This window comes from Carex rostrata, chromosome 24, assembly GCF_964058835.1.
Source record: "Carex rostrata chromosome 24, lpCarRost1.2, whole genome shotgun sequence".
Lineage (NCBI taxonomy): Eukaryota > Viridiplantae > Streptophyta > Magnoliopsida > Poales > Cyperaceae > Carex > Carex rostrata.
Window position 1 is genome coordinate 3,713,495 of NC_135941.1, and position 26,827 is coordinate 3,740,321.

Sequence of the window (26,827 nt, forward strand, 5' to 3'; positions counted from 1 at the left end):
GATATCCTACAGTTCAATAACTTCTATTTAATTTAATTTTACTTGTAATATCTTTCATACCTTTGATGCAATCTCAAGTTGTATCGAACATACACAAGATCATTCAATATTTGGTGCTCCATTGGCGCTAAATGGCGCAAACTAGCTCAAACTTATGCCAATTATCGCAAACTTGCCTCCGATTCTGGTTTTGGAGCTCAGTCTGGTTTTTCCTCCGGATCAAGTTTCATCGAGGTAATATTCTCAGTTTGGTTGTATTCACTCGTTTTAGTGAGACGATAATTTGGTGAATTTGTATGAATGCAATTCGTCCTTCTACAAATAATTTGACTACTTATTGGTTTTCAATGGATAGGTGACGAGCGCTGTTAAGCCTTGTTGGCCCTGAATTGCAACCCACCCTCAATTAAATTCAAGTATGCAAACTACTGCCAATTAGTACAAACTAGCTCAAATTAGCGAAAATTAGTGCAACTAGGGCAAATTAGCGCAAATTCCGCTAATTACGCTAAATTACATTAAATTAGCAAAATTAGCACAAATAATGCTAATTATGCTAAATTACATTAAATTAATACAAATTACGCTAGTTACGCGAATAGCGCAAACAATTTGTTGGGGCCGATTTGCAGGTGGAACTGGCCCAATCGGTCTAGGATGAATTAGAAAGGATGGGTTAGTGGCTCCCGAGGTTCCCACAGGTCTGGGATCTAGATTAGCAATTGGAACCGATACTCCCCCTGGCGGGTGTCTTGCGGGGGGAATATTAATGTTCCCAGACGGGGTCATTCCGGACGGGAAGCCTGGTCTCGAGCTAATGGAAGTGATAAGCACGATCCGGGCAGACTCGTGCGGCTGGGGCACGGTGTCAGGTAGTCGCATGTCCGGCTCGAGTTGTTGGACGACGGTTTCCGTGTCTCGAACATCCCTATGGGGGAGCTATTACGGTCTGTCCTGTGCACCTACTAGTAGTCATAGCTCAGAAAGGAGCTAGCCCCACGGTGGATGATACGTGTTAGCCCTCGAGGTAGCTGGACGCGACTCTCGAGCTGGACACGCAGTTCGGGTGTAAGGTATTTGGGCTCTTACCTGTGATACCTTTCATGTGTAAAAATGTGAACCCCTTCTTAGGCCCAGAAGTGGGCCTTATATAGATCGGGGCTCGGCTATCGCGTAGTGCACTGACCTGGGGGCCTGATAGTTCTGTTTGGCGAGACAGACAGTACGGAGCCTGTCATAGAGATCACTCCTTGCGAGTGACCTCGAGTTGGGCCGGGCCATCTCGAGACTAGAGGACCATGTGGCCTCAGATGTTCCTTGTGGGCCAACCTGCGTTTATATGGGCCTTAGCTTATGCTTCAGCTTTTAACTTACACTTGTTATACTTGTGGCCTTGTTTTTGGGGTCCAAGGCTTAGGCCCTATCACTAACACTTAAAAATTTTAGAAATAAAGACACAAATACCTGTTTTATTCTAACACTTAAGTTTAAAATTTTATATTACTAAATTTTTAAAAATAAAGACACAAATACACGATGCAGGCACGTAAAATGGAGTATATCGGAACCTCCTCTCACTAATATTGTTGAGCTCATTTATTATCAATGAAACTTGAATTTTTAACTACTCTTTTTCTTTTTGTTACTAGATAGATTAAAAGCTTAATGGTCGAGATCCGAATTGGCGAATTGTTTCTAGACAATTACAGAGGAACCGAGCTTCTCTAGAAATATCCATTTACTTTACGCCCATTTATAAATCAGCCCATATGTTTGCCTACAACAGATCACAAAGGAAATACATCGCGATCAATCTTCGCTTACAACAGATTGCAGACACTAAATCAGCGCATAATGTTCTTCTTCTTTGTCGGAGGAGTTGAACCCGCCGCTGGAAGGGTTCTGAAGGAGGCGGCGGGGCGGTGCCTCCGATGCGGCGGCGACGCAGACCTCGTGGAAGTGCAGAAGGTTCTCAAGCTTTTCTTCGTTCCAGTCTGGCGATGGCAATCCAAAGACCCCATGTTCTACTGTCGCGATTGTTCTTTCCTCTTCCCTCATTCTCTGCCTATCAGTGGAGGAGAGGAGCGAGAGGCGTTGGACTTCCCCAGGGATGCCACGTGCCACGCTTGTGCGAGAGGAGTCGATCCGAAATTCCGATTCTGCCCATACTGCGGCTCGTCTCTGTAAAAGGAGATTTGGTGCGAAGGGAAGACGGCGAGGCTGTGGGGCCCTACTGTCATCAACTTGACCGTTGCTTTTGGTGCTTCTGTTTTTCTTGTTTAGAGAGGGTGGTTAGATTAGAACAATGAACAAATCTTATGTTCTCTTTTTATTTGATAGCTGTACTTGTAATTTGTAAAGGTGCAAGTTCCTCTCTTGTGGCACAGAATAACATTTTTCAAAGAGGTTTTTCGTTTTTGATACAATACAAACAGAAACCAAAAAAAAAAAATACAATACAAATGATAGAGTACAATCTATTACAATTCTCTTGTGGCACAGAAAAACATTTGACATTTTGTATTGGAATTGTAAATCACACTCAACCAAGGAATATTTAGTACTTGTACAGTTGTATATAAAACAGGTACCAGTTCTGGAATAGAAGAGTAATGTTGTTAGATTTAAAGAAAGTTTTATGAGACGTTGATATATCCCTATGATAAATAAATAAGGGGGAATTTCACGTATACCCCTCAAAAACTTCAAAATTACGTATTTCCCCCTCTAAAGTTTGAAATTACGTATTTCCCCCTCTAAACTTCAAAAAATCACAAATTTACCCATTTTGTTGTATTTTATATTAAAACTCATTCTAAAATCTTAAAATACTCATTTTATCCTTTATTAAAAGCATATAAAGTCCATCAAACTCAAAATTGAATCTGGACAATTTTTCTACCGTCCAAACTGCTTTTAAATATGCGTGCGCAAGATCAGCACGAATCTTGATGCGAACACGCACGCATATTGATGTGACCTGCACAGATCTTAATGCGATGTGCACCAATCAATATTGCTTTAAGATCCGTGCATGCTAGATCAACACAAAATTGAAGCACTATGCACAGATCTTAATGCGATGCACACAGATCAAACAGTAGATGAACCCTTTAGATTTAAATTTGAGTTTGATGGGCTTTATATGCTTTTAATAAAGGGTAAAATGGGTATTTTAAGATTTTAGAATGAGTTTTAATATAAAATACAATAAAATGGATAAATTTGTGAGTTTTTGAAGTTTAGAGGGGGAAATACGTAATTTCAAACTTTAGAGGGGGAAATACGTAATTTTGAAGTTTTTGAGGGGTATACGTGAAATTCCCCCAATAAATAAAAGCGGCCTGTTGCAATTGTTACGCATGAAGCTCCCTTCATCTGAAGCCATTGAAATTTCAAAGTTCAGAAGAAGCATGTACATCCCCGATATATATATGAAAAACATTGAAAATAGACCCACAGCACAAAATATCACAAACCACTACACACACACGCACACACAAAAAATGACTAGACAAACAAGGAAAATGTGTTTTGGGGGTCAAAACAAACAAATTAAGCAATGCGGACCTACGGCATAATAAGAAAGATGAAAGCAAGTCACTGTTTCTCTCCTTGCTCTCTGGCAACAGAAGTTGAGAGGATTGTGAGGCTTCGGTTAAGAAAAGTGAGTGCTGATTCACAATCCATTATTATTTTTGCAACCGACGAGGGTTCATTTGACGTGACCATAGATCCTGCAGCCATTGTTGCGTACGACTCCCGCAATCCCCTCAAGTCTCCTAAGAACTGTCGAGAGAACAAAAAAAACTTTAATATTTCACAAGTTGCCAGCAAATCAAACAATTTATGCAATGCACCATCACAAAACATAAAAATACAATGTTTCCCCTGCAAAGCTTTTAAAAGGCCCCTCCAAACAACACATATTCCACCTTTTTATGTCTTAACAACTCCCCACACACAAATTATCCCTCCTTTTTCTAAACTATACAGAGAAAAACTATAAATTTGGTGCTTGAAAAAAAAAATGAAAGGGAGAGTGCAGAGGAACTTTTTCATGCTTTGCAAGGGCAATACCTAGTGGCATGCGTGTATTTTTAACAGTTTTGATGATAAACACAAGATTGCTCATAAATAAAACAATTAACGCATATTAAGAAATTGAGAAACTGAGTCCAGTACAAAACTCAAATTACCACAATTACTGGAGCAACATTATAAACCATTCTAATTAGATTAATGCCATACAAAATTGATGATATATCCAATTATGTCCGGTGGATGTACCAGTATATGCACGTACCTTTTGGAGAGTATTATATGCCTCCAATAAGCGATTGGCTGCTGGCCCAAAACCATGCAATTGTGGCACCTCCATCATATGTGTCCATGGCCGAATCTCCTATATAGCCCCACATTTAGATTATATGAATAGGATTTTAAAAATACATGTTCTCTTAGTAACCTTTAAAAAGGGAAAGGGAAAGTACCTTTGTATAAATGGAATTGAAGTTTTTGACAGTTTCTAGAAAGGTCTCAAGATGCCCTCTCAGCTTCATCTCAGTTTCCGCATAGTCTTCATTTGGATTGTACTCGTACTGTACCACAGAAAATTACAAAGTTGGTAAAATAACATGGCAACTAAAATCTGGTGTGTTTGGATGAGGCAAAGAATAGTGCTAACCCGGGTTAGCTACTATTTCGAACTACTATTTTATGTTTTGATGTGTTGGGGTTAGCAAAAAAGGACAATTATTTGTTTGTCTTTTGTGGGTTAGCATGCTATTCTACTAACTCAACTAAAAGTTGAATTAGCTCACTATCTCAAATTTGGGTTAGCTCACTATTCTCACTAACCCAAGTCTTCATCCAAACACAATACAGGTTTGGTTCCCACAGGAGGCATCAAAGAAAGTCAGGAAAATGGGCCCCTTATTATTTAAAAAAAGAAAAAGAAAAAAAAATACTATAATCTACAATCTGACTAGCATATTATAGAAAAGAGATATTCATGTTCCCTAAACTTGTTAACAGTCATTTACTCTACTAATATCTTATAAAAACCCACATAAGTCCTATTTTCTTCATTTTTCATAGAGATGAAAAAAAGAAGAGGATTGGTTTTTGGGTGAAGTACAATGAATGAAGGGTATAGAAGATAATTCCCTTATCCGCATGTGATATTTTGTTTGTTTTGACGGGGTATACATGATATTCCTAGTTTTGCAAGTGCATATATCCTACTTTGACAATATGCAGGGTAAATAATAAAATGTGCCTTGTTCACCAAAATGACCCCCCAAAAGAAGTAAAGATAAATCAAAGAACAAAATAAACAAACAGAAACAGAAGTGAACCTTAGAGGCTAGGTCTTTAACTGCCTGTTGCACACTTGAGAATTTCTTTGTATATTCAGCAAGTGTAGACTCCAGTTCTGAGATATTTGGCCTGAAAAATATAAAACATTGTTTAATAAATATTATTATTACCCAATCATCACAAGATATACCAGTACCTAGAAATTTCCAGTATGATACCATACAAATTTGGTATGACCTCTACCAGGTTTTGCAAAACATAACATATTACTTTTCAGCTATAACCAGAAAAAAAAAAGAACAAAAAAATGGAAATAACAATATTTTACTTGGCAGGATAATGTACAGTTAAGAATAACACGAGCGAATGCTTAGGAAAAATCAGAACTATGAACTTTCAGACTACATCTATTTGTAATGGAAAAAAAAATGAAGACTTATAATAAAGCTTACAAGGGATAAATTGACTGGATCTGTACATCAGCCGGAAAAAGTTTGAACTCTTCAGAGAATATTTGAGCTTGCTTCTCTGCAATTAAATCTACCAACTGCACATCCTTGGCTAGTTGTTCATCCACACTGCAATACAACAAATATATTTGGAAATTGACAAAGTTTCTTAAGAGTTGTAGTTTTATATTTGTAATTAAATGGTCCTTTTGGAGGAACATGTATTTTCAGCTCTTGAGAAAACCAATATAATTCTAAAGCCTCTGAAAGTAAGAAACAAGTCTTAATAAACCATGTTCAAGAATAATTCCTCCTAGTGAGAAATACAATTTTGTTGGGTTGAGCTTCTAATCACCAAAGCAAATTCTTTTTGCAACCAAACCAAATTTTCAAAAATTTCTTCATAATTGGGTCTTTATGCAACTTCCCCCATGAATAATACCCAAGTTTCTGACCTCCATTGTGGGTTATCAGCAAAGGTGCAGGCCTCTACAAGATCTACAATCCTACGAAGCATCTCCACACGATCTTCTATGTTACCCTTTCCCTGTAAAAATATTGCACCAAATAAATTATAATATTGCATAAACTTCTTTCAACAGCTAGAAATTAGTTGTTATCTGTTCTTAATTAATAAAAATGTTTTGTACCTGAATAGCTTCTATATCAGCTGTAGAAGTGATGCTTAAAAATTCTGCTATCTCAGCTAAGTCTGAAAATATTTAGATGGTATTGAAATGACATGCGTTTTAAAGAAAAGTAAAATTAAAAAAAAATAAAACTAAAACTCACGTTGTATTCTGTTATTTTCTTCATCTCGGTCTAGTGCATCCCCTTGCCAATTTTGCTGTTGGAATGGAGATCTGTCTCCTAGCAACCTATAAAACACAAAACATCACCAAATTTGTCTAAATCTTATAAAAAAAAATTGAATATGAGGAAGCATGTTTCAATTGAGAGTAAATGTACTTTTGAGTGTTTGACACTCAATCAAAAATTGGTTTGATTTGAAAATTAAAATACTCATGGCTGGTAACTGAAGTGATAAATCTGGACTCTAGACCTGCTGCATCTTATATTAACCTAATTGTATTTTAATACCAACTTCAGTATTCTAAAAGTTTTTGATTTCACGGGAAGCGATACAATTCCATAACAAAAAGAGGAGAGAAATATAGATAAAGACCTGAAGAAAAGCCACTCAAGAAGTGTGTAGCGCTCAATACCAGCAAATAAAAGAGATTGAGCTGGAGCATCTGCTCTAGGATAGTTCAGTGAAGCCAGTTTCCTTTGAATTTTCTCCATTTGTTTCGAAGCCATTTCTGGATGAGGAGATTTTCTCTAACCTGAAAAAATCCATCTGTAAGTAATTACTCAAGATTACCCTAATTTAACTAACACATTAAAGATCTGAACTTAATCTATTTAAATTGGTACTTTAAATCTGTAGACACCAAATAAAATAAGAATATTTGAACCGAAGGCAGATTTTGTTTCAGCATGAGGAGTTGGGAAATATTATGAACAATCAGTATTACCGTGGTAGGTGTTTATCACATAATTAATTCTCATCACTAAGTTACATGACATGTATACTTAACGTAAAAGAATATTTGGTACATGTATTGTTCTTAGTTTCTAATTAGCTACTATTGGGTCTAATATGCTATTTCAGTATAAAAGTACATAATGTACACAACATTGTCTGTGTTTATGATTGAATCAGGGATGCTTTCGCCAGCGACTGTTATTAAGTCATGTTTAAGCTCTGACATTAAAAGGTCCAAACTGAAAGAAACTACATCCATACAAGAAGATATAAATTTAAATATTACACATATGAACTGATATACATGGAAATGACGATATACGTAACAGACTTGGGTAGTACTGATTGAAAAAAAGCTCGTCCAACACCGCTTGAGATGGTTTGGGCATCTCCAACGGAAGCCTCCCAAGGCCCTGGTGCGTACTAGAATTATAAGCCGTATCAAAAACACAAGAAGAGGCAGAGGTCGGCCACGATTGACATGGGACAAAGCAGTGAAAAGAGAGTTGAAGGAATATAATGTATCCAACAAGTTGGCTTCGGACAGGAGCGTGTGGAAGTTAGTGATCCACGTACCAAAACCATGACCTAGGAAGGCATAATATAGTTAGTATTAGTATTAGTATTATTACTATTATTATTGTATTGATACCATTATTACTATTGTATTGATACCATTATTACTATTAGTACTACTACTACTACTATTATTATTTTATTACTATCTAACTTAACTTTATGATTATGATTGAGTTTCATTTCTAGCCTACCCCAACTTGTTTGGGACTAAAGGCTTGGTTGTTGTTGTAACTGGTATACATGCAATAACATGTGAAAGGCTGTTTATGTTTTATTTTCTGTTACCGATTTGATCACCGCCAAACTAATTGAGATTTGGGACCTGTGTCACTAATAATTTGAGATTGGATCGAACTAAATCCCTGGAAAGGAAACTATATATACCACTGAAAGACCTGGAACAATTTTATCCCAATATATGAGTTGCGACTTTAACCTCCAACATTGATTCACAGTTGGCTAAAATTCAGAAATGCCCGATTTAACTCTCAAAATTCAACTAATTGTAATTGTACCATAATGCAGAAACAATGTTTAATAGAAACAATTGAACTAACTTATAGTAAAGGCATCTTACCCAGTGGCGAAGCCAGGATTTGAGTTAGGAGTAGGCAGAAATCAGATTCATTTTTTTTTCAACGGGTTCGGGTTCAAAACACTTCCTAAATTACAAATGACAAATTGGTACATATTCTAAATTACATATTCTTATTTGTATTTGTATTGCCCAAATGAGACTAAAATGTTCTCTATTCTTATTTGTATCTGTATCTTATTACAGATTCTTATTTGTCAGCTAGTCTAACAGTAGAAAGTAGACAATCTTAGGAAAAAGTAAAACAATTATAGGAAAAAGTAAACACAATTCTAAACCAGAAACCAGTATGTAAACTGGTACCAGTAAGTGAACCAGAGAAAGATAACAGACAATACCAAAACCCGGTGCCAGTAAGTGAAAAGAAGAAAATAAAACCAGTACTAAAACCAGTAAGTGTGCTTCGTTTGCCAACTGTCTCGTTCTTCTAGCCCATTTGACTTACTAACTAAAATAGGTTTAAAATGCTCTTAACGCCTACACACTAAAATATTTCAAATTTGATCAGAACCTATCAAAATGCTCTTAAATCTTTAATTGATTGGGTTTAAAAACTGATTATTTCATATTTATTTTATTGCAATTCGATCTCAACTCACAAACAACACAGATTTGAAATAGGTTCAAGAAATATACTGTAGGTGGCTAGGCGAACAGCACTCCTTGTCTCCTTCTCTTTCGCGGGCACAGACGCACAGCACAAGCGAACAACAGGGTAGTCGCCTCTAGCTCCTTTCCTTTTCTCCTTCGCGCATAGGCGACGTCACCGCGTCAAGCGATCAAAATTTTTTTTTTTTCGCTCACATAATCGCCTATTCACGATTTCGCATCTCATAGAAAGGCGGAGTTTTTTTTTTTATTGATCTTCTCTCTGCCCTGAATTCTGAAATGGAATGATAGAATTTACGGGCCAAGAGTAGGCAAGATTATTTCTCAGGAGTATACAAACCCAACAAAAAAATCTGATCCCAAAAAAAAAAAAAAAAATTCAGGGGTAGGCATAGCTTCGCCACTGATCTTACCTAGATAAGCACCAGTAAAAATGGTGCTGAGAGGTGGCACTAGGAGGAAAGAGAGAACGGGCGGTATAAAACAGAGAGACGACGCACAGAACCAGTGAAGGAGGCCGTATTTTGGTTTAGATCTGGTGACAAAAGCGATTTGGAGGAAGCTTTGGTCGGATTTAGGCCCTGCCCGGACTTGGCATGTACGCAGAGTAGAGAGAGGATCCTGCCCGTTAGATCGGAGGTGCAGAGGAGTGGCAGTTGGTAACAAGAAATGTGTTTTATGGTAGGGTGTATAGGATGATTTTAGAATCAATCCACAAAAGATTTCAAATTTGAACTGCCCGTTTGCTCGAGTCGTTGCAGACAGGCCATAGGCCAGGAGCGGAAGGGAAGGCGAAAGCGGAGGGGAAGAGAGGGGAATCGCGAAAGAGAGAAAAAAAAAAAATGGAGGGATCGGGAGAGAAAAAAGAGGCTGTATACGCGGGCTGGGTCCAGTCTAGATTAGCTCGTTACAAGGGTTGGACCGGAATCTTGTCACAAATCCGGCCCAATATTCTTGAAGACAACATTTAATGAGAAAGAAAATCTGATCGTGTAGTTACTACAAAATTTTGAGAGGATTCAGCTTATTGTTTCTGACAAAAGTGTGACAAATTTTCGTGTTTTTTTCCACACTTTACTAAATGCACCAACAATACATATAATAAATGCACCTATATCTATAGTTGCATTCGTGGTGATAGAAATCACTTTTTATATTTTCCGTAATTTATTTATATTTCTTGAGGAACTGTAATTAGGATTCATTGGTAAATTCTGTTTTTCAATAAACACACATGGAGCTAGCTAATACCATACCAGCAAAAAAAAATAACAGATCCAACTCTTAATTCTAAAAACAATGTCAGTTCCATTACAAGAATAACTCAAATTAATTCAATTTTCAGTAAAAATAAATTGAAAAAGAGAAGACAAATTTCTAGCTTTCTTGCCGATTTCTGAGTAGAAATCACACAAAATCCACAAAAATTCACTTGTGGATCTCTTGCGAGAGACGGAGAGAGCCAGAGAGTTCACTCGCTCCAACCAGCCGCGAGGTGAGATAGAACTAAGCGAGAGCGAGAGACTGAGACTCTGAGAGAGCTAGAGAGGGAGAGACTACTTGTCGCTCCAGCCAGCCGCGAGGTGAGAGACGGAGAGAGCGATAGAAGGAAAGAGGTAGCGATGGGCTCATAAGCCGGCTCGGCTCGAATCCGGTTTGGTTTAAGTTATGAATTTTGAGTCAAGTCGAGTTCAAACTTTTTTCAATTTTGAGCCCAATTTGTTATGAAATATTAAACCGTTCAATTTATTGATTCACGAGCCGGCTCGACTCATTAACAGTCTTAATACAATCTTGCTTGGGACGGTTGTGACAAAGAAAAACAACGAAACAAACAATTAATCATAATCAATTATCTCTTCTTCTTTTTTAATTCACAATGTATATCTCGTCGAATCTTCTCCTCTTCGCTTTCCATTTTCAATCGCGAAATTGATTAACAGCAAACTTTCTTTAATAATTTTCCCTCTAGTCCAATTAGAGGGGCATTCAGTCCAAAAGAAATAGAAAGATTTGATATGTGAGATTGGTCTTTATATTTAGATGGTTTCTACTCTGTTGGTGATGTAAACCTAGTGCAAAATCCAAAATTAGATACTTTCTAAAGAGAAAATTGACCCAGATTTTGTAGAAATTGGATCTGCTAGGTTCTTTTTGTTGGAACTTGGAACTAACCTTGACATGTTTGGATCTTTTTTTTTTGTAAATAAACTTTTTTTATTAATCAAAATCATTGTTGGCGTATCTTATCGCTGACCATAAAAAAAAAGCTTGAATTTTTAAAAAAAAAATACGGTGCATTTAATGTTTAAGCGGCCAGCATAGATTTATGTGGTACAATATCACACGCATTGTATATGAGTGAGTCTATGGTACTATGCATATTACGATTTGTTACCGTGCTACGGTTCTATATTCGAGTTTTCAAATTCTAACGGTTGATTCGAACCGTTCATCTTGTTCTCCATATTAATATGTGTTTGGAGACCAAATTTTACATTTTTTGAAATATTTTTACTATTTTTTTAGATTTATTGAAAATTACTGTTTTTGAATGGTCCAGAATTTTCAGATCAAGTGATTTTCTAAATATCTAAAAAAATAGTAAAAAAATTTCAAAAAATGTAAAATTTGGTCTCCAAACACATACTAATATGGAGAACAAGATGAACGATTCGGATCGACCGTTAGGATTTGAAAACTCGAATATAGAACAGTAGTACGGTAAAAACCCGTGATATGCATAGTACCATAGACTCACTCCATTGTATATTCAACAAAATGTGATAATTTTTCAGTCTCATTCAATTATAATAACGAGATGGAAAATCCGACTTTATCATTTAATATATTTAATATTACACTAATCCCTTATTGCAATTTTTTTATCCTAAAGAAAATTCTAAAAAAGAAAAAAATATTCTAGTTCATAAATTTTTGAATTTTTTTTTCATGAAGATCTAACTTTTCTGGACAGACTATCTGTGAGTAAAATTAGGGTGTTTTTAAACTCATTAAAAAATTAGTGAGCTTAATTCTAAAACTTATCAGAATGATATTAAAATGACAAATATAAACTATTGAAACTGATATACTTTATGACTGACATATTTACATGTCAAACTTATAATTTGTTAATTAATTTAGTATAAAATCACGTCACGTGATAAAAAAATTCAATAAGTTAATTTTATCACGTTCATTTTTCATTGTTCTTATACCATATGATTTTATACAAAATTAATTTGAAAATTTAAAAATTCGATATATAAATACATCACTCATAAAATATATTAATTTCAATAATTTAAAATTGTTACTTGAAATTAATTTGATAAATTTTAAAACTAAGCTCATTAAAAGAGTTGGTGAATTTATCAACATTCTAATTCTACTGTTGTTATCATGTACTGAATAGTCACAAGTAGATTTAAAAATCATAATTAAATGACAAAGACACATGGTCTTTATATAAGAGGTCATAACTTTGAAACCAAGATAGAAGAAATCATTTGTTGTATTACAAAAATATTAAATAGTTGAATAATTTGATCTCTAACCTTTACTTAAAAAAAAAAAAATCACAATTTAAGACATTTTAGATCTAATTTGACTGATTCAGCATCAACCCTGAGGTTTAGAGCGCGCGTCGTGTAGAAAAGGACGAAAATGGTTTTTACGAGGGTTTTCTCGAATCTCAGAGCAATATACACCGTACGATTCACATGACGCGCGGTGGAAGATCCCAATCGGAGGACGGATATACTGTAGCTTTAGGCGGATCTGAAACTGATGGTTAGGTTGGGGGTAACTATTTTAACAGAGGAAATATGACTCCATGCAGCGCACTAACCATATGCCATATGTTTTGATTCAATAGTCCGTCCGATGCATGAAGCCAGAACTACTTTGTTAATATGCCTGATCAGAATATTTGATGGTCTATACTCTATACACCATTACGCCACTGGTCTAAGGCTAAAAGCCTAGAACAAAGCGCTCTCAAGCTCACCTGTCTTTGCAAGCCAGAAATGGCGCGAGCAGAGGGAGGTGAAGACAGAGGCAGTAACGCCGCCGCTTTCTTCTTCAGCGCCGCGCTGTTTCTCTGGGCGGCATCGATAGCCTTCGTAATAACCTTCAACGGCCGTCGTGAGCTGACGGTCATCGCCGTTGGTTTCTTCTTCTTCCAAACGGCGAATTTTGTAATTCGTCGCTTCATCTCCAAAGACCCCCTTCTTGTAAATACATCCGTCTCTCTTCTCCATTCCTCTCTCATTTCCGCCTCAGGTAGGTCAAGTCACCTAATTGCTCTTCTTTTGTTTTGTTTGTAGCAATTTCCTGTTACTTTGTGGAACTTTTGCTTCTATCTCATGTAAAAGTTTAAATTTGAAATTCTAATTCTAAAGAAAAAAAATAACTTATTGGTGAAATTATGCATGCATAGCATACAGAAGATTAACCAGAAGCATGAGATCTTATGAATTCTTCCAATTGGTATTTGGTACTGTTACAAGGTGTTATAACCAAATAATCAATTATGATGTTTACTTACTGAAATTTAGCTATCTACATATTTCAGTTGTATATATACTTGTAAATCAATGGATAATGAAAGGCCTGAGAGAGATGTTTACACACGAGGAGCTAGTGACTGGTACCTGGTATGGCGCGCATTGGGCACTATGCTTTTCATGTGGGTACTTTGCATATGACCAATTGGATATGCTTATGTACAGGTTGTATAGCGGGTTCATACCTGCAATCCTTCTGCACCATTTGATCCTTTTGGTTTGTTTCACACTGGCTCTCTATAAGGATGTTACAATCAACTATCTCATTCTTTCGCTTGTATGTGAGGTACATTTGTCTTGAGTTCTGACAATCAATTATCTTTTAATTTTCTTCACTTTAGCATTACACATTCTAGAAATGTTTATTCTAGCCAGAGTGCCTTGTAGTTTATACCACTATATATACAGCATCGCTCCCGCTCCCTCCTAAAAGTAAAAATAAAATAAAATGCAAGAACAGCAATACTACCACACCCCCAGAAGAACCCATAACAATGATAAGGCAGAGGAGCGGAGGGAGATAATTGCTCTTTTCCCATTTCCTTTTGTTAACTCTTTTATTAATCAATTTACTTTTATTTCAGCTTCATTCTATATTTCTACATACAAGGAAAGTGAGACGAATGGCGGGGGTACGAGATGTAAACAGCCCACTGGTGTTATTTGAATGGGTTCTTAATTGGTGGACCTTCATCACTACTCGGCTTGTATGTCACATATTGATAACTTACAAGCTGATTATAGATGCGCATAAATTTGATAGAGGAATTGAGCTTCCATTAGCTCTCTTTGGCATGGTTGGTATGAACATTTTAAATGTATCTTTGGGTCTTGATTTGTTCAAGGCTTTTAAAAGGGAGCGGAAACAACAAAAGCATCAAGAGTAGCTGTCTAGTTCCTCTGCTTTTTTCCTCATCTGATTGAACTTTGTAGTCACTAGACTATACATTATATGTTAAACCTTTTAAATGTTCTTGTTTTATTAGCGGCTCGCTGTATTTATTTGCATTATGATGTAATTAGTCTTTTTTTCTCTCATCTTTTTAGTCTTGTAAGGCTAGTTTTGTTTTGTACTAGTTGCAATCTTGCACTGACTTGAAATGCACAAGAAAGTTGTAAATGTACTTTGTTATTGTTCCTTATTCGATAGAATATAATTTCCACAATGCGCTTGGGTGGGGATAATTCCCTTGGTTGAACAAAATAATTGATCCACAGCAATTTTTTCTTTCACAGAATCTGCCAGTTGTGATTTATAAAATAACTAATTTTAATTTTTGAAAGCGTCTCTTTGAAATTGTGCTCTGTGCTGTTTAAGTGGGACTAATAATGGGAAATCGGGACCTTAGGAATCTTCAGTTATCATATACATTATTATTACAAGAATGGTCTAAGAGGTCGAACACTTGAACTTCATGCAAAAGATCTCGTACAAAATAATGCCCTTCCCAACATTACAAAAGACACCACAAAATAGGATATATTATAACTAATAAACGTTTTATGTTGGTGCTAAACAATTGGATAAACTAGAAAGCTCCCATTGATTATATTTTAATTGATACTAAATTATAAAATTCTATGAATAACTATATTAGAGGTCAGCAATATTATTTAGCAATAAATGGTTATCTGTGATGAAGGGCGTGGTTAAGTTAATCTGGATGATTGCATAATTCTGATAAATTTAAGTAATGTGATTTACGTACGTACTAACATGTGCAGCAAGTATTTTACAACTGGGTAACTGTTAAAACTGAGAATAGAGAGAATAATTTTCTGAGAGGTTTATCCAAGGACAACACCACTAACTGGACTGGCAGGAGGGAGTGGCATTGATACTATACATGACCAGATGACCATACCATGTATGGCCAACTTGGACCTGGTTCGGCACGCCCTATAGTAACTCACCAACGGGTTCTATCAGAAAATAGTGGACAACAGATCTTGAAAAGCTTACTATCATAATTTTGAAAGAAGAAAAACCAAAGATCAATAGTTCCAGTATGGCCAGTGGGTCATCTATAAGGTAGGAACTCAGAAAAATATTGATCTGGAACTGTCTCAAGTAAGCACTTAATACCAAGTATAAATGAAATGATATGGACAAAGCCATTGACAACATTGTGTACCCATTGACACCCCATTGACAACATTGTGTACCCGTATTGTGCCCATTGACACCCCTAATAATAACAAAACAGTAACAACATTTTCATAGTTAAAACTAAACGTCAAAGCCATATCAAATAGGCCATTAAACCAAACAAGGACTAGTGCTTAGCTGGTAAGACTTGTACAACAAAGAACACCACATAATTAAATTGCAAAGAAGTTATAGACCTTCATGTAACTCAAGATCAGCTAACTTCACCTCCACAGATCCAACAGACCCAATTCCATTGAGTCAATTCTCTGGCAAGACCATATATTCCTATCTCAGCACCACAGAGAGGCGCCAGAGTGTTGAGACATTTTGTGTTATAATTTGTTGCTTGCTAGTTGTTTTTATTTTTTATTTTCAAATTCCAAGATTGTGGGTTGTGTATATATATTCACTTGATCATTCGTCTTTATTTTTTTTTTGTGTGAATATTTCTTTGCTACCTGATTCATTGTAGTTTATTATTATCTTTATTCTTTCATTTAAGTCGCTAAATGCTAAATTTATTCTGGTGCTTTTTTTTCTTTTTCTTTCAAAACGTTAGTGTTACTCAATTGATAGAAAGAAAGATTCATTTGGATTCATTATGAGATCAAAGCGACAATTAGCATTTGATTTAGTAGCAAATTCAAGTTTGAAATCCGAATAGAATAATTATTTATAAATATTAAATAGTTGGATGGCATGACTTTCAATATTTGCTAAAAAATATATAATAAGAAAACCAACAAGTTGAGGTTAGATTTGAAACTATTGTCCTGCCGAACCGAAAATGATGGGTTTCGATGGGTGCCAATTTTAACGGCACTATCTGAACTCACATAGCGCCGGAATTTGTATCTTCTGCATTAACTCAAAAAGGAATATTTTGAGTTGATGTATTTGGACCGTCCGATTAGCTTTAAGATTCGTGTCAATTAGAACCACACTAATATTGAAGACACCCTTATGTTATAGGTGAGAGCCGAATGAGCTCCGTTTACAATCAGATGGCCGAGATGCATTAACTCAAATGCGAACTCATAGCGGCCAGGGGAGAAAAAGTTGAGATTGTACTCTCTTTTTACCAAATTGGATCTTATGCACGGCCAGGCATTTGATTAATATCAAAATTTGTACGTCTTACATGGAATTAAAATTTTTATAGATATGTATAATATAACTTTATCAGATGGTTCAGAATCTCCTTAAAAAAGTGATTTTGTTCTATCTTAAAAAATATAGTAAAAAAATTCTAAAAAATATAAAATTTGGTCTTCAAGCATATTTTATTATGAAGATCATGTTGAGTGGTTCGGATCGACTGTTCGGACTTTGAAAATAGAGTGAAAAGATGTAGTCCATGTGAAACATTTTAGAGCACCAAAATGATGGTGCATTTGAACTCTCCTCTTCTAAAATAAGCAAAAACCCAAATATACCTAAATCTTAATATCAATTTTCAAATTGCAATAGCAGCATACTCTGAAACCATTTATTTAGTAGAAATTTTTTCACCAAACTTAGAAGGTTCGAAAATTTTGCTGGATATGAAAGGGCGCGGACAGCGATAAAAACCCACTTCCCTTTGTTCGCTACTTTTCTCAGCACTCGCTCCCTTTTTTCCTCGCGCAATAGTACGAAATTGTATAAAGTTAATCTGTCAAAATTTTAAATATTTAAATTAATTTAATATAAAGTTAAGTAATCAAAATTTTAAACATTTAAATTACGAGTGATGTGTCTACATGTGAAAATTTTAAACATTCAAATTAATTTAGTATAAAGTCAAGCGGTCAAAATTAAAATATTAATAAATTAATTTTAATACATTCATTTTTTAAACGTTTTTTAATCACTTGACTCTATCTCTATGCAAATTTTTTTTTTTTTTACATGTAGACGTAGGGGTGTCAATGGGTACGGTACGGGTCGGGTGGAGACATTTTCATACCCATACCCATTAAAATTGACCTTACCCATACCCTACCCATACCCATTAAAAATTGATCTTACCCTACCCTATCCTTACCCGTTAATCTTATCGGGTAACGAAACGGTAGCGGGTGAATAACGGATAATACTAGTATAATAATTAGTTTTATTATATTTTACAAATTAAACATCAAAAACTCATTCATTTTAACACATATATAATTGCATTTCTAATAAAAAATAAAATAAATGTGCAATCAATTCCAACTAAATTATTTTTTATAAAGAATAAAAATTCAAAAACACGAATAAACATTTAAGTGGGTTAGAAATTGAATTAAATATACATTTAAGTGGGTTGGAAATTGAATTGAATACATATTTGAATTTTATAATTACCCTATAGGGTAACGGATATGAAATAGTCATTACCCATATCCTTACCCATTTATTTAACGAAAAGAAATTCTTACTCATACCCATACCCAATAAGCTAACGAAAAGAAAATCTTACCCATACCCGCCTTATCGAATACGATACGGGTCGGGTAAAAGGCTAAAAAGGTACCATTGACACCCCTATGTAGACGCATCACTCGTAATGTAAGCAGATTTCAACAGTTCGAATTCGTCATTTGAAGCCGATTTGACGGATTTTAAACTTGAGTTCACCAAGGAACTTGAGAACACCCTAGTTCTACTCCTATATAGTCAATTATAACAGAGAATGTGTAGGTAACATAAGCAAGTAGGAAACCAGCTACTTAGAGCTTTCATAAAAAGTGACAAACACAGACAACTTAAAAGCATAATTAATCTTGTAATTATCAAAGACACTCAAGGATATCAATTTTCAAAGAAAGAACTTAGAGCATCTTCATTCCAGCGATTAAAATAATTTTTTATATAACTGTCAACTTCTATTTAAAAATTAAAATCTCTAAAATTTCTAAATTCTTATATCCCTGAAACTAATTTTAGAGTTTCTAAATAGATCACGTGGTGATTAAAAATAATTTGAGCGAATCATTTGTCCGGCATAGCGATTAGAAACAGTTTCTTAATAAGATATTTTGCCAAATAGTTTCTAAATAAGATACTGGGGTACATCTCTGAAACTAGAATAGAAATCGCCATGTTATGTTAGAAATCCCAAAATTTTTGGGATGGAGATGCTCTTAGATATCTTTCAGAATTGATGGAAAAATCTTAATCAAATTGTAAAATCCATCAGTACGTGCAACAGCTTTAAAAACCTCAGGAGAGCTCATAAATTTGAGACACTCTGCTTTAAGTTGACTGCAATTGTGTTGATTTGCCAAAAGTAATGTAGTTCCAGCATTGCTCACACAGAGACGTTTGCACAATAAATCTTCACATATCATCCTTAACCTCTGCAACTGATACCTATCATTCATGTATTTGATCATTATTTCAAAATTAGTAAGAAAAAGAAAACGAAAACGAAAAAAACTTAATACATACCTATCTGCAGCTACGAGCAAATGTTGAGCCATCAAACTTGGATCTTGATTTTCACCATCATCATAACTAGTGCCTTCAAAATCAGGCACTAAATCAGAATAAATGAAGTAAAGCATGGATTTGAAAACCGGTACTTCAATGTCATGAACTGGTATGATGTCTGTGCATTTCTCTTTCATGCAACCAAAAAGCTCGGCATTGAAGACAGCTGACCTCGCTGCAAGTATCAACGGATGAGCCTTAAATCTCTCTCCCTTCACTATAAATGTAACGTCAGCCCCCTTTCCACTTTCAAGTATGCTAGCCAAATTTTGGTTCAAATTCGACGGTGGCACAACAACACCATAGGGGTTGGTTACTTCAAGCTTTGTTCCTTTAATAACAGTAACTGCACACTTCACTGTGAAAGCATCATCTTTCAAATATTTTGATGCCTCAAATTCAGTTCTCTTTGCAAATTGTGTAAAACCGGAAGTTCTCACAAAATCGAAAGTCCTGACTGGGGATGCAAGGCTCATGTCAGAAGGGGAGCCATTTTGTTGAAGAATGGTGAAAGTTGGTCGTGCCTTCACATCACTAACGTTACTTACAAGTCGCACAAAAATGGATAAAAAATGTTGATCATTCTTAGTGTAACCATCAGGATAGAATTCAATTATCCAGTTATATCCACCAACAATAAAAACATTAGAGTCAATACTTTTTCCTATGCCGATCCCTTTAGTCAGGGAATAATCGTAAATCTTGAACAGATGTGTTCCAGTTATCGTCACTGTTCGAATTGCTGAGGTTGTCTCAAGGTTTTGATGACTAATAGCTTGAGCGGATGAATCCATTTGGGTATATCTTCCACTGTAAGAGTATATATATATATATATGAGACACAAATTATAGCTCTATACATTCTACACTAGAAATCTTTTTCTTGTTATGTAGGATTTTGATTAAGTTAAAAAAATAATTTAATTGAAGGGGATGTATCAGTTTGGAGAAGAGCAACGAACTAGGGAAATTGAACCGTGATACTGTTGATATCCTCACAACCTTTATTTTCCAAAGCTTTTTTTTCTCTCTACTTGTGTGTCCCACTCTTGTATATGGAAAAGGCAAATTATTTAGAATCAATTCTAAAAGGCGAATAATACCAACAGTTCAAAGAGTTTTAGGCAAGTATAAAAAATCAAGGCACAACCTTGTACGGAGGTGGTCGGAGTAGAGAGAGAACCTTGAAGAAGAGGAGAGGAAGAGACGGAGGGAGCGCGGAGGAGGGGAGGAGGCGGGAAAGGACTTGGAGAGATGCGGTGGAGAGGAAAGAAGGCAAACGAACCAGAGATGTAATGATAATTTCAATTTGTAAATGTTAAAGTCATTTAATTTATTAAAAAAAATTAGAATATAAGTGTTCAAAAAATGCATGAAAAATTTATTAGAATATTAGCTTTTTTTTCTTTTTATAGAAGATTTAATACTAAAATTAAACGTCATAATAGAAACTTAGCTAAAATTAGCTTAATCTATTAAAATTAAGTGTTGTTAGTTCAATTATGCATATTTAATTAATTTTTTGTATTATTATGTTGTATTTGTTTAATTAATTTTAGTCTTGTTTATTATATTATTAAAGCAGATCAGATAGCTTATGATGTAATAATATTTAGACTAAAATGACGCTAATATTATACTAGCCGGAGTCTTCAATAATTACAATGGGTTAATCCCTTTTAAAAGCACTCATGTAAAATTTTATATTAAGCCTGAAAATATAGTTTGCACTTGATCCCACCGAGGCTATATACAAGGCATTACATAAAAAAATGTGAAAAAGGATGTAGCAAAAGTTTATATTACAATTGATAATTCCTTGATTCACATTATTAACAACTCGTATATGTTCATTTCCTTAACGTAAAAAGTCAAACGGCTAATTTTTCGGAGTAGGCTGAATGAAGAAACAAATTCGTATCTTTATCGATTTCATCTTTTACTATTCCAGCATTTTCGATTTCAAGACCAAAATCATCCAAATTTGACAAGGATTTCAACTGCTGGCTAATAGAATCAATTGTTTTTTGACATTCAGCTAGTTTTCCTGCAGCCAAGACACGCTCCTTTTCCTGAAAGAGATGATAAAAATTTTAGTTTAACATAAATAAAATGCACATAAGCTAAAAATGAACTGCCTTTTTCTGATTATCACAAGTTGCTTAGTTGCATCAACAGCTACTTCTATCAGTATGGAACTAAACAGTTTTCATGAAAAAAGAGAGAAAATTCACCTGATTAACCTTAAATTTTTTGCTATCGGTAGGCTCTTTAACACGACCTTCCTCCTTAATCCCATGCAACTCTTTTTCCAGCTTCTTACACTTAACAGTAAGTTCAACCGCAACCCCTCTCTCCTTGGTAACCTCTTTTTGTAGAGTACCAAGTTTTACACGCAATTCTTCAATTTCTCTACAAGTGATCTCATATTGTGCTGCTAATTTATTTCTCTTTGTTTCTGAAGCTTCTAGGCCCTCAGCATATACTAGAGATACCTTCTTCTCTTCTTCTATTTTTTTCTCTAATGAAGCAACCTTTTCCATTAGTTTATTTCTCCTTTTCTCTTCAATTTCCATGCTCTTGTTCTTGGCTAAGAGTTCTTTATACAATTCTCTCTCCTTTTCTAGAGTGCCTTCAAGCAATTGGACTTCTCCCTGCAGTTTTGCCTCATTTTCTGTGCTCCTCTTTTGCAAGGAGCTTACATTCTCTCGTAAAACTCCAACCTCCTCTTTAGATGACAACAACCGGAACTGAAGATCCCGTTTCTCCAGTTGTGCCGCCTCCATTTCTTGCAACTTGAGTTTCAGTTCTTCTGACAAGCCCCTCTCCTTTTCTAATGTTTCATCAAGTAACCGTGTCTTTTCTCGCCAGGTGGCAACCTCCTTCCGCAGCATGAGAAGTTGTGATTCAAGTTTATGTTTCTCCACTTCCATCAACTCAATTTTCGGCAACTTGGCTTTCATTTCTTTAGATAATTCCTTCTCATGATCAATTTCCCTTTGTAGAATTTTCACCTTTTCTCTGAATTTGGAATTTTCGCCACGAGTTGATTTTAATTGTGATTCCATCTCATTTCTTTCAGCTTTCAAATCTTTCAATTCCAACTTTGCCCTTTCGAGGTGTAACTCTACTTCCCCCTTCTTAACCTCAAGTGACTCTAGTTCCATCTCAAGAGTACACTTCTCCCCATTTACCGAATTCAGAGTCTTCTGCAACTCGGCCGACTTTTTCTCCATTGCTTTCAACTTCACTTGTGTGTCCTCCAGTTGCCTTTTTACCTCATTGAATGCCTTCTCTATTCCCACTTTATCCATTTCCTCACCTTTATTTCTGAATTCATCACTACTAACCATCCTCTCCATTTCAGAAAAATCATCCAACAAGGATGCATCGAGTGAAGTGCTGATACTTCTCGCAACTCCAACTTTCTCATTTATTTTAAATTGATCGAGCTCTGTCAAGAGAGCTGTGGCCCACGAGTCAGAGCAGCTCGTCTCATTATCTGATTGGCTGTCAGCTATAGATTCTGTGTAAGTTGAGTTACGTGAAGCCACTCTCTGGAGAGGTGAGTGGGGATTATGTGCTTTTACACGCAGCTTGCGACACTCGTGTTCTAATTTGGCAACCTTTTTAAGGCTCTCTAGCCTCTGTTTACTAGCCTTTTCTGCTGCTTTTATGCTAAATTCTTTCTCTAGAGTGCGTGAGTGGAGTTCTGACCTCAGACTGGATATCTCCTTCTCAAGGGTAACAATTTTTGAATTTGATTCTTGATTTGTTGAAGTGGTATTTCTGGGAGAAGCGTTCTCGGCTTGAGCTTCAAGCTTTGCTCGTAGCTCAGTGACCTATTTTTCATAGTAATAATAATAAAATAAATAAAGGAAACAATTAGGTTTCATTCACAAATTATAATTGTGTCGAATAGAGACCAAGAATAGCAGCACAACTCAGCCAGTATGGTCTAATAATCAGTTACCTGTAACTCAGCCAGTATGGTCTAAATAAACAAAACCCATACACCTGCATTCCCATTCCAACTAACTGAAACAACTACAAATAGTCATTTACCTGTAACTCAAGATCTGATTTGTCTGATTCCCACTTGCAGGATTGCTGGGAAAGGGCTTCTTCCAGTTTCCTTTCTTGATCTGACCTCACTTGCCGTAGCTCTCTTACACACTCCTTTAAAGCACCATCTAGGTGACGTATTCTGTCATCTAATTCAGAGTTTCTCTGATTTGCAGAATCCAACTGTGCTTTCAAACCTACAATATCTACCTCTGCTCTTTCCCAACCTAGCACATAATTGAAGCATTTCATCTAGTATTCTAGTTAAAAGATTATATGACAGGTGCAGTTTAGGTGTTTCCATATTTTATTATGTGATTTTGGTGGGAACCAATAATAAATTTGTTCAATGGCCCTTTTACTGACAAGGGTAAACTCCATTAGAAAGAAATAGTGAACCCAGTCATATATCATACTTTTGCCCCTCAAAAATTTCAACCACAATAGTTTTGGGTTTTGTGTAAGTTTAGTATTTGATTTGGAAATGGATGAGTCATCATATTTGTGTAAATATACTGATACATGTACTTTAGTATTGAACCAAAAAATGGGTTTAGTTTAGTATTATATCAGTGGTCCCTACCAGTAATGTAGCAGTACCAGCAATAAACCACATGTAACAATTATGGTCTTTTTAATTTTTTAATGGAAGTGTACCAAGAACGGCCTCTTCGGCTACTTTGGCATGCTGCTTCACTATGTCATCTTTCACATTTAGGTCAAGAATCGCAGCAGATAGCTTCTCACTGAGAATTTTTACAGTTTCATCCTTGTTTTCCTCAGAATTACTTTTGGACAACATGTCAGGCAATTTGGATTCATTGTTGGATGTTATGTCAGGTGATTGGGTATGATTTGGCGAACCCCTTTGTACCTCCTGTATAGTAATCAGAAAATTATTTATTGATAACTTATTATTAGACTAGTAGATTAGCTAAGCGTGCATTTGTAATGCATTTAAAAGACCAGTTAATTAAGGATTCCAATATTAAGGAGACCTTTTTTTCTTTTACCAATTGAGTTCTTTGCTACCACTTATTAACAGAAGGTAGATAGGTGGAGAGAGCAATCATGTATTGTTAAGGAGAAAATTGAAATCAATTAAGACCATGGAAAAATCAGAATCTTTAGGTACCAAGAAATTTGTAGAGAGAAAGAGAGGTACACCAACTCTTCAGGTTGGTGTGAGAAACTACATAGTATGTCGTGCAACTAGGGACCAAAACAACCAAACCCATATGATACAATAAGTTACAGTTCTGGACCAATAACAACCATCCTATATGGTAACAGTGAGATATACAAGGATAGTACTTCAAAAGATTTAAAAAACCAAACAAAAACTATGCTTCATTAATTGGTCGTGCAACACACTAATACAATAAATGATTACAGCAAAAATTTTAACCACCAGACTGAAACTATAAACACTGATTAAATATATCAAAAACAGTTATAAACTAAAATGCAAATGCATTATTCAAATTAGAATCGAAATGTCTTGCAAAAGAAACATTCTGTCACAAGCCTTTCTAATTGTTGCTAGGTTTAATTAATATCTTCATTAAAAGCTTAACAAACGAAACCTTCTCCATAACCAACTGTTGGTCCATTAAAGTTGGAATGTTTTCTCAAAAAACAAACAAACAAAATCTTTTCACCCAAAAAAGGAAATCAGGCAAGGTAACTCTCTACTAAAGCTAAATATACAAACAACAAGCAATCTACTCTAGCTACAACTCAAAGATTTCAATTAACAACTACAGAAATGAAATACCTGTTCATCAGAACATCTTTCAGAAAGAGAAGGGGACGAAGCTGAGCCAGAGCTCTCGGTTTCTCCACTATTTTTTTCTGAAGATTTCTTACGCCATAACCAGCTTCTCCTCTCCATTTTAGCGATCTAATACGATTTCCAGTTCACCATTTCTGATTCTCCATTCATTGATAAGAGTTCTCCACTTTCCACTAAATCAAAGCCCATCAGAGAAAGAAAAAAAAAAGGAAATCGATTTGTTTTTGTTAGAAAATCTAAAAGAACATTAATCGAGAGGGATACAACAATCGAACGAAATGCGATGAGTTCATACCACCGATAGAAGAGAACTAAAAACAACAAAGATCAGAAATACTCAGATGAAGAAATACCAATAAAAGGCACGAAAGATCGCTCAAAATCTGAACTCGAGCCACTAAATGTGAATTGGAATAGAGAAAAGAGGGACAAGAGGAGGCACCTCTCTGAGTCAAACACCAAAAATTGGGTAAAGGTGGCTTTGAAACAGTAAAAGAGAGAGATGGCGTAAAACACAAGAATGACTAGATCAAACGAGATATAATAAATAATGAGGATTACTTTTACAAATCCAGGAAATAAATTCTTACCTGTTTGAGAGAAAATGGGTATTACTCGGAGAAGAGATGGCCAGATAAAACTTCCAAATGGGTATATTGATTAATACTAAATAGTGAGAGAGAACAAAAAGAAATAAGAAAACGGTGTTAATTTTGTTTTTTTTCAAAATGGAGATTAGCTTTATTCGCGCTCCCGCGCCTCCCTCTCTCGTTCTCTCGCCATTCTTCCTTTTGAGAGAGAGACTTCTCTCACTGCCACTAGAGATTGCTTGGGTTTTAATCATCTTTTCTTTTTTAATTCAATAGTCAATTCCTTTGATAGTCGTAGATTCTTTGTGGCGGATATCTGCCTTCCACGTTGCAGAACCATGTGACAGTTGGCGTGGAGCCTATGAGGCTATGACCGGTGGAATTCAGCTCCAGTGCAATACCTGATCGTTTACGATGAGATCTGATTCATCCGTTTTGATCTGACACGAATCTTAAAGCAGATTTTTCATAGGTATCAAATTGATTTTGTTCCGGCCAATTCCGATTAATTTTTCTTACCATCTTGTCGAAAATAATAAACAGAGTTGACAAGGTTTTTGTAAAAGAAATATTTTTACTAGGGACATAGATATAATTTACGTGAAGCGCAAATTAAATCTATGCTGTCTTTTAGAGAGAAATAGTCAAAAACTGCAGTTTTATGTGTTGTCTTTATTGAAGCGCAGATTTAATCTGCGTCCCTCGTAACTTTCAAAAAAATAGAAAAAAAATTTGTTAACTTTGTTTATTAACTTTTAGAAGATGGTAATTGTTAACAAAAAAAAATCGACATGCAATTAAGTTATTTTTGTGTTAAAGACAATTAATACCTGTGAAATTTTAAACGATTATGTATTTTTTTAATATTTAGTAATCTAGATATTAATGCGTATATAAATAGTACGATTGCAATGTTATTACATATTATTTGGAGATTTTTGGTAAAAAAAATATATATCATTATTATGGTTCTTTTAATTTCTATTCTTCCACATTCGGTATATGAATTTTTAAGAAACCGTAGCACTTTCCTTGCTATTTGAGTTTCTCAAAGAACCGTGCTACTGTTCGAAAAATCATGCAATCATATCTGTT

At 35.3% G+C, this 26,827-nt stretch overlaps 5 protein-coding genes across 7 annotated transcripts; 2 read left to right on the forward strand and 3 right to left on the reverse strand.

The window, feature by feature from the left end:
- Positions 1-1,790: 1,790 nt before the first annotated feature.
- LOC144575588 (zinc-ribbon domain protein) lies at positions 1,791-2,463 on the forward strand. The gene has a single exon (XM_078325784.1). It carries the CDS (start codon positions 1,855-1,857, stop codon positions 2,185-2,187), a length of 333 nt encoding a protein of 110 aa, XP_078181910.1. The 5' UTR covers positions 1,791-1,854; the 3' UTR covers positions 2,188-2,463.
- An 890-nt stretch (positions 2,464-3,353) lies between these two features.
- AUG7 (nuclear matrix protein) lies at positions 3,354-9,869 on the reverse strand. Of its 2 annotated transcripts, none has more exons than XM_078325999.1 (10): positions 9,517-9,869; positions 6,958-7,117; positions 6,564-6,649; positions 6,422-6,483; positions 6,227-6,318; positions 5,775-5,900; positions 5,361-5,451; positions 4,494-4,601; positions 4,307-4,405; positions 3,354-3,789 (listed from the first exon to the last, which is right to left on the reverse strand). In XM_078325999.1, the coding sequence occupies exons 2-10, from the start codon at positions 7,089-7,091 to the stop codon at positions 3,601-3,603; spliced, it is 987 nt and encodes a 328-aa protein (XP_078182125.1). In that variant the 5' UTR covers positions 7,092-7,117; positions 9,517-9,869; the 3' UTR covers positions 3,354-3,600. The 2 variants fall into 2 exon arrangements, with proteins under 2 accessions (XP_078182125.1, XP_078182126.1); XM_078326000.1 differs by lacking the exon at positions 9,517-9,869 and adding an exon at positions 9,131-9,154.
- Positions 9,870-13,042: 3,173 nt separating this feature from the next.
- On the forward strand, positions 13,043-14,840 carry LOC144575885 (uncharacterized). The gene is made up of 3 exons (XM_078326137.1): positions 13,043-13,390; positions 13,683-13,960; positions 14,259-14,840. The coding sequence occupies exons 1-3, from the start codon at positions 13,135-13,137 to the stop codon at positions 14,559-14,561; spliced, it is 837 nt and encodes a 278-aa protein (XP_078182263.1). The 5' UTR covers positions 13,043-13,134; the 3' UTR covers positions 14,562-14,840.
- Positions 14,841-18,760: 3,920 nt separating this feature from the next.
- LOC144575748 (BTB/POZ and MATH domain-containing protein 2-like) lies at positions 18,761-20,562 on the reverse strand. The gene is made up of 3 exons (XM_078325984.1): positions 20,433-20,562; positions 19,241-20,092; positions 18,761-19,162 (listed from the first exon to the last, which is right to left on the reverse strand). The coding sequence occupies exons 2-3, from the start codon at positions 20,074-20,076 to the stop codon at positions 18,934-18,936; spliced, it is 1,065 nt and encodes a 354-aa protein (XP_078182110.1). The 5' UTR covers positions 20,077-20,092; positions 20,433-20,562; the 3' UTR covers positions 18,761-18,933.
- Positions 20,563-20,971: 409 nt separating this feature from the next.
- Positions 20,972-25,948, reverse strand: LOC144575505 (uncharacterized). Of its 2 annotated transcripts, none has more exons than XM_078325671.1 (5): positions 25,125-25,948; positions 24,005-24,224; positions 23,348-23,574; positions 21,526-23,124; positions 20,972-21,354 (listed from the first exon to the last, which is right to left on the reverse strand). In XM_078325671.1, the coding sequence occupies exons 1-5, from the start codon at positions 25,239-25,241 to the stop codon at positions 21,154-21,156; spliced, it is 2,364 nt and encodes a 787-aa protein (XP_078181797.1). In that variant the 5' UTR covers positions 25,242-25,948; the 3' UTR covers positions 20,972-21,153. The 2 variants fall into 2 exon arrangements, with proteins under 2 accessions (XP_078181797.1, XP_078181796.1); XM_078325670.1 differs by having other exon boundaries at positions 21,517-23,124.
- Positions 25,949-26,827: the final 879 nt, after the last annotated feature.